The sequence below is a fragment of the Protomyctophum parallelum genome (assembly GCF_964188405.1).
Source record: "Protomyctophum parallelum genome assembly, chromosome: 22".
NCBI lineage: Eukaryota > Metazoa > Chordata > Actinopteri > Myctophiformes > Myctophidae > Protomyctophum > Protomyctophum parallelum.
Window position 1 is genome coordinate 22,856,898 of NC_139714.1, and position 11,069 is coordinate 22,867,966.

An 11,069-nucleotide genomic window follows, 5' to 3' on the forward strand; every position below is an offset into this window, starting at 1 on the left:
TAATTTTGGCACTTAAAGTACAGTTTGACACAAATACTTTTGTACTGATACTTGATATCAGTACAAAAGTACTAATTGGTGCCCTCCCCCCTGAGTTAAACTCCAGGCTGGGACAGAAGGGAACACAGGAAAGAAAAACATCTCCTGTCATTCAGTCCGTCAGCCAGTACTGTATAGGCCCATATTTCAAATTATATCACATGAATTTCTGGATACAGAACTTAACATCACTGCATAGTGGGGCCCACATTTAAAACATACGCATTCAACACAGGCACAAAGGGACTCACTGCTAAAAAGAGATCGCATGGTCTACCCAAATGGCCTTCCGCAAGAGAACTAGACGCATAAGAAAATGCACAAGACCTTTTCCAGTTTCTTTCATAAACACAAGTTCTCACCACATTCTTCCCCTATGTGCCACACAGTCACATCTCCCTTCAGTCTATTCAGAATTGCACTATAAGAAGGGGACAGACACTCCCTCTGAAACCTAAACAGGCAGTCGATTTTTGTCAGCGCTCGGGCCAATTAAGGGTCCCATTATGTCTGAATGAAAGGTCCATATAATGCAAGTAAATGCACTTCTCGCTTGTGGAAGCCCCAGAAACAAAGAGCGCCCATCAATGGAGGCTTGAGACGCGACGCGAGGAGGAAAAGGTCTCAGATTGTCTCTTGAAACACTTTCTATTGGGAGAGTTTCTTGCAGTCCATTCTTTCCGAGTGTACTTGTTTTGGTGCACGGGCGATAACTGCGTGCTGCCGTGCGTTTTTTGGAGATCGGCTCCATTCATCAGAGAGAGAGAGAGAGACAGGGAGAGAGAGAGAAAGAGAGAGACAAAGCTTGACCAGTGGAGTGATGATGACGGGGTGCAGGATCCATCCGTTATTAAAAAAAACATCGTATTTGTTTGTGGTCGTTTGTCATGGCGGAGCCGAGCGGTCAGCAGCCCAGACTGATAGAGCCATGTCTCATTTGACATGTCTGTCTTCCACCACACTGCACACAATCACACAATCCCCCGCGCCGGTCTGTCTCCAATGTCATTCATTTATTCCATATAGAGGCAGGTTTGAGGGGGTTATCAATCTCTGGCGCCTTCAGCGGCCTTCGATTACAGTTAAACCAAGGACCCCTAAAGCTGAGAGAGAGATGAAGCAGGGCCCCCCTGGCATATATACTGCATATTGTATAAAGTTGTGTTGCAGAGTGAGTAGTTTAGTAAAAGTGCAATATTTGCCTCTGAGATGTACTGGAGTAGAACAAAAAATGTTTTGAACTGGAAATGTGAAATATTCAGTATTCAAGTACAAATACCTCAAAATTGTACAGAACTTGAGTAAACGTACTTTAGTGTATGACGTGTGTCCAAACAAACATTTGTATGAGTGAAAAGAAAGGCATGAATGACGTCGACTGCAGGCAATTTCTTAAAAGAATTAAGACACACTGGGTGTAAAAAGCAATGCCTGACAAAATTAATTCAGGGTTCCATCCTGCCGATAATGTCCTTTCCTCTCCTCTAACCTCCAACCTCTAATCCGTGAATGGACGCCAGTGATTACTGGTCAGTTCAAGCTGGAAACAAGGAGCACATCTAAAACACACACACACACACACACACACACACACACACACACACACACACACACACACACACACACACACACACACACACACACACACAGAGAGTTAGGAGGTTACCATACCAACGGCAGTATCTGAGCGCAGCAGATAGCCGGATTTGGCAGCAAGCGGCCGAGTCAAATCCCTCCGTTGATCTCAGAAAGGCCACCGAAGACAATGAGCGTGCACCCCACCCCAACACACACGCGCGCACGTGCGCACGCACACAAATGCATGCACACACACACACGCACACACACACACACACACACACACACACACATACACACACACACACACACACACACACACACACACACACACACACACACACACACACACACACACACACACACACACACACACACACAGGCTGCCCCATACAACACACCCTTCGTATAAACATACAGAGTACCAGGAAAAAGGCAAGAAGGTCGGACTTGTATCTCTTTCTTTGTGTGTTTGAAAAAGGGATGACAATCAGTGTGCGGTTGGCCATTCACTGATGCCACCCATACAGAGCCTTCCACTCCTCTATCTGTTGGAAGAATGGCGCAACAGAGAGAGAGAGAGAGAGAGAGAGAGAGAAAGAAAAAAGAAAAGAAAATCCTTCCCAGATTATTATTCATGGCGAGGGGATTTTCCTTTCAGGGTCGCCCCCTTTATCGGAGCCGTTCCCAACGCGTCAGCCTCTCTCTATCAGCCCCTTGACAAGTGCCAATCAACGGGCCCGCAAGTCCAGTTTGGTTAAGGGGGGGGGGGGGGGGTCGAGGAGGGGAGACGAGGAGGAGAAGGTTCTGGAGGATTTTCAGAGACAATGTCCAACAGAGCCCACAGTGACAATGTTTTATATTAGGGACAACGCCGGTGACACATCTACATTGTCAGTGTGTGGTCCTCAGGGAGTGTGTGTGTGTGGGGGGGGGGGGGGGGGGGATCTTTGCTAGGAACATGACTAATCTTCTGCTCCACTGTCTCTCTGTCTTTCTGAGGCCTATAATCTGTCCCGCAGTTTCCCCCATGAACCTTGCCGGGAACAATCCGCCCAGGGTCAGTCCAGATTAGCTCTTCTTTGTGGCCCCCACGACAGCACATCGCTAAACATTCATTTTGGCTGCAAACGTCTTCAGTATAGCAGCTGAATGCTAAACACCGGCGGGGTACATGTGGAGTGACCGACCGGGGAGTGAAGTAGTGAGGGGGGGGAGGGGGGTGATTATGCTACCTATGAATTCCTGACGACGCCTGGGACAAAGTGAGTCGTGAGTCTCAACCACGCAGCACAAAATCTTCGGGTTTGAATTTTAAACATTGAAATTTGACGTGCATGTTGTTGTTTGGAGATCAGGAGAATCTTGGCAGTATATGTCTTGGCGCATAAATCAACTGTTTGGAGCACATACACACACACACAGGGCGGACAATTCAGATAAGATAAGATACAAGAAAAAAGGAAAAGGATATTTAGTAATTGGTCATTTTTATACAATATATATTTTGCCTTCATGATCTACAATATCCTGCAAAACAAAACAGTATAGCTGATGAATCCTTCGTCGTGCACATTCAAAGAGAGACATGATCCGCTCTGTCACACTACCCTGTTTTCTTAATACTATCATTATTGTCATATAAAATAAAGGGTCGTTCCGTCAACTACTCGGGGGCTCTAGTCTCTATTGAGAGGCTGAGCCTCCATGGTTCCCGATCTCACCTATCCCACACAAAGCCGTGCACGGTGCCACACACTGCATGGCTCGCTGACCTAGGACCTGACCTCTCACCGCCCCGCTGATGACCCTCTCCCCCCTCCTGACCATGCCTTTGGCCTCCAAAGGGGGTCATTGTGGCCAAAGCCGCACGCAAGCCAAGAATCAGCGAGTGACATCTTTTTTTTCTCTCCTTGTCTTCTTTTTTTGTATACTTGTCAGGAGGATTGTGTTCACGTAACAAACAAAAGGCTGTTTTATAACCTGTGGACTGCCCATAAGTCCGACATCCCGTTAGTCCGACCTACGTGGCCGGTTAAGACTGAGGTTAGGTTTAGTGACCTACGTGGCTGGTTAAGACTGAGGTTAGGTTTAGTGACCTACGTGGCTGGTTAAGACTGAGGTTAGGTTTAGTGACCTACGTGGCTGGTTAAGACTGAGGTTAGGTTTAGTGACCTACGTGGCCGGTTAAGACTGAGGTTAGGTTTAGTGACCTACGTGGCTGGTTAAGACTGAGGTTAGGTTTAGTGACCTACGTGGCTGGTTAAGACTGAGGTTAGGTTTAGTGACCTACGTGGCTGGTTAAGACTGAGGTTAGGTTTAGTGACCTAGTGGCTGGTTAAGACTGAGGTTAGGTTTAGTGACCTACGTGGCTGGTTAAGACTGAGGTTAGGTTTAGTGACCTACGTGGCTGGTTAAGACTGAGGTTAGGTTTAGTGACCTACGTGGCTGGTTAAGACTGAGGTTAGGTTTAGTGACCTAGTGGCTGGTTAAGACTGAGGTTAGGTTTAGTGACCTACGTGGCTGGTTAAGACTGAGGTTAGGTTTAGTGACCTAGTGGCTGATTAAGACTGAGGTTAGGTTTAGTGACCTACGTGGCCGGTTAAGACTGAGGTTAGGTTTAGTGACCTATGTGGCTGGTTAAGACTGAGGTTAGGTTTAGTGACCTATGTGGCTGGTTAAGACTGAGGTTAGGTTTAGTGACCTACGTGGCTGGTTAAGACTGAGGTTAGGTTTAGTGACCTACGTGGCCGGTTAAGACTGAGGTTAGGTTTAGTGACCTACGTGGCTGGTTAAGACTGAGGTTAGGTTTAGTGACCTACGTGGCTGGTTAAGACTGAGGTTAGGTTTAGTGACCTACGTGGCTGGTTAAGACTGAGGTTAGGTTTAGTGACCTACGTGGCTGTTTTACTTTTGGTACTTTAAGTACATTTTGATGCCAATACTTTAGCACTTTTACTCAAGTAAATTTTTAATTCCGGACTTTTACTAGTAAACTTGTAGTATTTCTATATTGCAGTATTGATACTTTTACTTAAGTAAGAAAGTACGAGTACTTTTTCCACCACTGCAGAGAACTAAGAAGATGTCACTGTGCCCTTGGTTTTAATGGCTGGCCGCAGTGTGTCCCTCAGACATGGCTAATCAATCACTGACAACGACGCGCACATTTGTAACGGTGCCATCACTGAAGCACGGCACAACACGGACCATTAGCCCCGCGTCGCAATTACCGCGACTGGACAGACGACTTGCGCGGCTAGCCATGAAACAAAGCGTGATGCTCGGCTGACAGACGCAGTAAAATGATGGTAGGACAAAAAGAGAGGAAAAAAATAGGGGGAAGGAGAAAGTTATTAGGCTCTCCATTTCCACGTGGTGAAAACACATTCTGACCTTTTCCCTGTGCTGCCAGATTTCTCTGTACTGTTAGACTCTGCCTTTGAAGCATCACTCATGAATGTACACAAGACCACGCCAGGGCCACACAGGTGAAGGTGATACCGCTATAACCCAGCCGGCCCTGGTGAGGATTAGCGTGGCTTAAGTGTACCGGAGGCAGGGGAACGCCAAACACCGCGCTGACAGTGAGGAGACAATGGCTCCTAATAAACCAGAGCTGACAGTGGGCTTTTACCGGCTCAGGACTCCTAATGCTCGGGACAGGCTCTTGTATTGATTAAGTGTTGTGTTGCTATAAGAGCTCAAGAGGGACAAGCTTCAATTTCTTGGAACGCGACACACACACACACAGAAGAGCAATCATAAAGGTCCAGGGAAAAAAGCAACGAGTAAAGAATCATAGTGTGAGCTGGGGGTTGAACTGAAAGGATATAATAATAATAATAATAATAATAGTACCGTCACTGGAGCGGTGGCGAGAACCAGAGGACTTGGATGTGATGTCTGATGGAATGGGATCTATAATCCATGATGATTGGGACATGACGGAGCCTGCAGCAGCAGCACAGTTTTCCTACGGACAAATAGAAAAACAAATAAACATTAAATTGTCATTCAACACGTCATCTATTATTCCACGTTATGAGTAGCTATAATACACACCCCGGCAGTAAGCAAACACATGATGTGGTGCCACGCATTATGCAAATGAGAGACGTATATGATTCATGCTCCGGGTACTCCACAGTCACTGTGGTTTAGACATAATTGCAGGGGGGGGGGGGGGGGGGGGGGCTTATGGGGGGTTCTCATTCAGCTTTTTTTTTCCCCCCTCAGAGGCTCTAGTCTCTCTCCTCCGTCATAAAGGGGAGATTAATAGTTGATCACGTGGAGCACCTGCGACCATTCCGCTGCATCCCAGCGTGCGTATTATTATTATCGGGGACCCTGCTTACCCCCGGTGACCCCTCACCCCCCCCCCCCCCCCCCCCCCCCTAACCCCTCGTCTGATCCTAACAGCGGCGCATCGCTCCAATAGAGTCGTCGTCGTCGTCCCCCAGACCCCATGCGCGCAGCGTTTAGCAGCTACCCCCCCCCCCCCCCGCGCGCCATGGAGCACCGAGCCGGGAGTAATAATAAAAAAAGCCAAGCTCGTTCTGCTCGGCCTTTTCAGTGATACAGTCGCTGCATGGCCTCTCCCTCCCTCCCTCCCTCCCCGCCCGGTCCCCCGTGACTGATTAACCACGCACCTGCTGCACGGCCGCACGCCTCCTCTGTTATACCGCGGCTCAATTATCAACAACAATTTGGCCCGGCGCGGCTTTACTGGAATGACAGTTATAAATGTGTGTGGAGTTTGTATAAATGGGGGGCTTTGTCCTGCGAGGGTAGAGCAGCAGCGAGTGTGCCAAGTTTAGGGTTATTGTCTGATTAGGAGTCGATCCTTTCTCTTGTTTGTTCAGCGTGTGTCCGAGCAACAAGGTGCAATCCCTCTTCCAGGGGAGATCTGATAGATGAACAGTGGAGGGAGGGAGAAGGGAGAAGCCCTTCTTATATAGCAAGGCCCTGTAACCAGCGGTGTTAAGCATTGGTTCCTATAACCTTTTAACCCATTTTGTAAAAAAAATATTTTACATCCTGACGGTTTTTCTGAAAAAGCTGTTTCTATGTGTCAGTCGTTCTTTGGTTTTTCAAAAATAGCAGACCTACAAGCTCGTAGCGCGCCACTCGGTGGCGCGCTATGAGCTTGTAGATCTGCTATTTTTCAATAGCTAAAGCATAACATGATGCTAACACCAAAAGGGGTTCCCGCCCAAAATGGGTTAATACTGTAAGTACAACCTCAGAAAATATACCAACATGATGTTAAAATACAGGAGCGTAGTACCTGCCCCTTTTTGCTCCATTCCTATAAGCCAAATAACGCTGCTGCTCTGGCAAAACTCTGCACTGTCTAATTTCTAATCAGCACAGCTGATGATATTTCTAATGTGAATGTGATTAGCAGTCCATTCTCAAATTAACGGTGTGCTGTCAATCATGTCCATTTCAGCACGGCCGGAGAGCCTATTTCAACCAATTGCTTGGTCAGAAGAACAAGGTAGTAATATAATTATTTAATTCCACTTTTGTCTTTTGTCTCCTTTTTAGGGCGATCGACTCCTCTGTGTACCAGCAGAGGGGCGGGGCTCAAGTGCCACTAGTGGTAGGCTACTACTAGTACCAGTGGTTGGTGTAAACTAAAGTAACCAAGTATACATTTACTTACTTTTGAGCTATTTGTACTTTACTTGAGTATTTCCAACTTCCAATACTTTTACTTCGACTCCACTTGAATCTCGAATGCAAATATTGTACTCTTAGTCCACTACATTTATTTTACAGCTTTAGATACTAGTTACTTTTGAAAGACCCGTAGCGCGCCACTCGGTGGCTTGTATAGGTCTGCTATTTTAGAACGACTGACATAGAAACAGCTTTTTCAGAAAACTGTCAGGATGTAGAAGACATTTGTAGAATCTGATCTCAGGTCAGAATGGGTTAAGTTAAATCAATGCGAGTGCTTTCTCTCCCACCACTGTCTGCCCCGTGGACACTCACCAGTCTGTGTTCCTGGACTTTCCCCGGCGTGGAGCCACACCTCTCAGAAGCACCAGCGGCTGCGAGAGGCCTCAGGTCGCCTCACAAAAACACACACATTAAAAACAGCATCAATCTACAGCCAGAGGACACGAGTTGTGTGTGTGTGTGTGTGTGTGTGTGTGTGTGTGTGGATGTATTTGTGTTGCGTGCATTGGCACACATGTGTGCGACGCGTGCGCACGTGTGTGTGTGTGTGTAACTGTAGGCCTATATAGCACAACTTTATATGCACTTCTTTTGTGCTTCAGTATGCGTACGCGGTATGAGTAATGCAGTGTTAATCTCTCTGCAAATACTGACAGAAGAGTGACAAAACCCTGGCACAGCACCTGTCTAGCAGGAGCGTGCCAGGTGCAAACATTGTTCTGGTATAGCGGAAAGACACGGTCAGGTCTCCTGCAAAGTCTTCGACACACGCGTGCACGCACACGCACATGCACACACACACACACACACACACACACACACACACACACACACACACACACTGAAACCCTAACAACTGAGCTGGTCGGCGTGGGTCCATTTCTATCGCTTGTAAAAGGAGGAAAACTATATGCACATCCCAGTTTTTTTAAATAAGGTGCTGGACCCAAAAAGTGATCAAGAAAAAGGCGAATGTCCGTATTTATATTGTTGCTCTGGAGTGGATTTTCACATACAGCCGATGTATTAAGTACATTTAGATGCAAATACGTTTGTACTTTTACTCAAGGACATTTATAATTCCCGTATTACATGTAACAGAGTAGTACTACATTGCAGTGTTGATACTTTTACTTATGTAAAACTTATGTGCCACTATTAGGGCTTTCACTTCTAGTGATTTTTACTAGTTGACTAGTTGCCTAGATTACTAGTCGACTAATTGTTTAACTACCTATTATGTAATATCATATATATCATTAAAAAAAGTTTTGTTCTTTATGCTATATGTCAAGTGTGTGTATGTGTGTTCTGCATACATGGCTGCTGGGTCGCAACTTCGCAAGACAAATTTCAGTTTGAACTGACATTGATTGAGTGACGACACCCAGTTCATTCTCACCTATTTAAGGATTCCCATGTAACTTGAGAAAGCCTGGAGGGTTGTAGGTTGAAATAAAATGAACGGGGAGCATGCCATGAATTATATCGTGTGCGGACATTCCACTTTTTCTTCATTTGTTTTCCTCCATTTCTATCTCTCTCAGAATTAAATTGACACAGAGATGTTTTACTCTGCACAGAATGTTATGCAGTTGCAAACACTGAAAGTTGCAGTCTGATCTTTCTGACAACACAAAATCTTCCCCCCCCGCCCTAAATTCTTCAAAGAAAGATTTCCAAAATATTCTTTGGAGATTTTTCAAAAAATGTGCCATCACAATCATGCATCAAGATGAGACGTGTTGTGACCTTAATGTTGACAGGCATTCTGTTTTAAATAGCCAAAGTATAAAATAGGGGTGGTTGATAATACCTCAGTACTTGTACAATGAATTCAAAATCATTACAATTTGAGTGACACTGTTAATCCACATCAAATAGCCGGTTACCGCTAATCGTAATCGTATGCACTGTTCAGCGAAATCGAGAGATTTTTATCAGTGAACAATAGGCAGCGCTCCCCAGATGGAATTTCGGTGTATATTTGATCAGGCCCCTCTTATCTATTGTACACGCGTGTTGTTCAGTTGAAAAGTGTCTTTGGCTATCTCGCCTGGACTTTCCAGGTTAATGATAAACTCCAGCGGTTTGATCTTTATTAATATGGCATTTCATAATTTCCCCGTAAACCTTTCCCACTTGTAGGAGGAACGAGCCGCCACACCTTTATGGCTTAATTAAGACACAAGGAAAAAGTACTCAAATGTTTTAGTAGAAGTCCAGAAAATCAAAGTGTACTTTAGTAAAAGTATACAAAAGCATTGGCATCACAATGTACAGTGTATTAATTATGCAGAATGTCCCATTTCGACTTTTCAAATGTAACAAAAAATATTTTGAAAAAAGCCGATCTACTCAGCTCAAAATGTGTCGCATATAGGCTATTTTCAATTGGCCAAAATGTGTATATAGGGTTGAAGTAATTACCAACTAAAGTTTTCAAATAATTGCATTGCAGTAAAAGTACAATGAAATTTGGAAATACTCCAGTAAGTACTTAAGTAAATGTACTTAGTTACTTTCCACCACTGCACCTTTATGGCTTTTGAGAGTAGATTAAGCATAACAAGAGCCATTCAAAGGAGACCGCTTTACAACATAAAGACACAACTTGCCCCCCAGGACAACCAAGGTCCCCAAACAACACACCTAACATAATGCTGTGGTATTCCCCTGTCTGCTTTATCTACACATGCAGGAACAAAACAGACACACTGCAATGCACATGCGCATGCACTCACATACAGTATATGCACACACGCACGCACACACACACACACGCGCGCGCGCGCATACACTCACGCACACACACACACACACACACACACACACACACACACACACACACACACACACACACACACACACACACACACACACACACACACACACACACACACACACACACACACACACCTGTCTGAAACTGCTCCCTCCCTGTTATGATTAAAGCAACGGTGCTTGCTTATCAAACGAAGCGATCTCCTCCAAACGGTCAGAAAGACCTATCAAAGTGGCGGTAGATATTTCACGCTCACTCTGTAAGCTTTGCTGAGATTACCAGCCAGACAAACATGCACGCACACATACTGTACAGACTGACAGACATACTGTACACTACAGACTGTCAGAGAGAGACGTCAACCCCAAATTGGTGCTTTTGGTTATACTGTTGTGGCATTTCAAGACAATTCAAAAAGTAAACTGTATGTATGTGTGTGTACCTGTCCTTTAATGTGTGTGGCATTAAAGGACAATTCCTGGGTAGCCGGTAATATGCTGATAATATGTCCATTATGCACTGGTAGAGGCGAATATATATATATATATATATATATATATATATATGTTTCGCCGTGAGCTTCATCAGGTGCTATATGTACACCTGACGTGCTATATAGCACGTCAGGTGTACACCTCAGGTGCTATAACGCGTCATGCTAATAAATAAGTTTGATGCAGTAAGTTGTCCGTCTCTGTTCCCTGGAGTGTGCAGTCCCTTCCTTGGAAGGTTTTTCTCTTTTTTGAGGCTGCTGCACACAAACTGATTATAGATTTTCATAAAAGAGAGCATGCTGCACCAGGCAGTTATAACTGAGGATACGTCCCAGTTGCTCGCGCATGCGATGTGTTTTCGTTCTGAGGTATTCTATTTATAGTCACTCACAGCTCACAGGAATAGACTATGTGACAACCAGGTATAGTCTGGTGACCACCGGAGAGACGGGTGACAGCCGGAATGTAGACGGCACCCCGGG

The 11,069-nt window shown here is 45.4% G+C and overlaps 1 protein-coding gene across 1 annotated transcript in view; it reads right to left on the reverse strand.

Annotated features, from left to right (window-relative positions):
* LOC310879768 (uncharacterized protein) overlaps positions 1–5,580 on the reverse strand; it is a gene marked incomplete at its 3' end in the record, with an annotated part of 30,676 nt that extends 25,096 nt beyond the window's left edge. Inside the window, exon 1 of the mRNA XM_083794598.1 lies at positions 5,479–5,580. Coding sequence (XP_083650724.1) covers positions 5,479–5,563 — 85 coding nt within the window. The 5' untranslated portion in view covers positions 5,564–5,580. The remainder of the gene's footprint in view (positions 1–5,478) is intronic.
* Between the last annotated feature and the right edge of the window lie 5,489 nt (positions 5,581–11,069).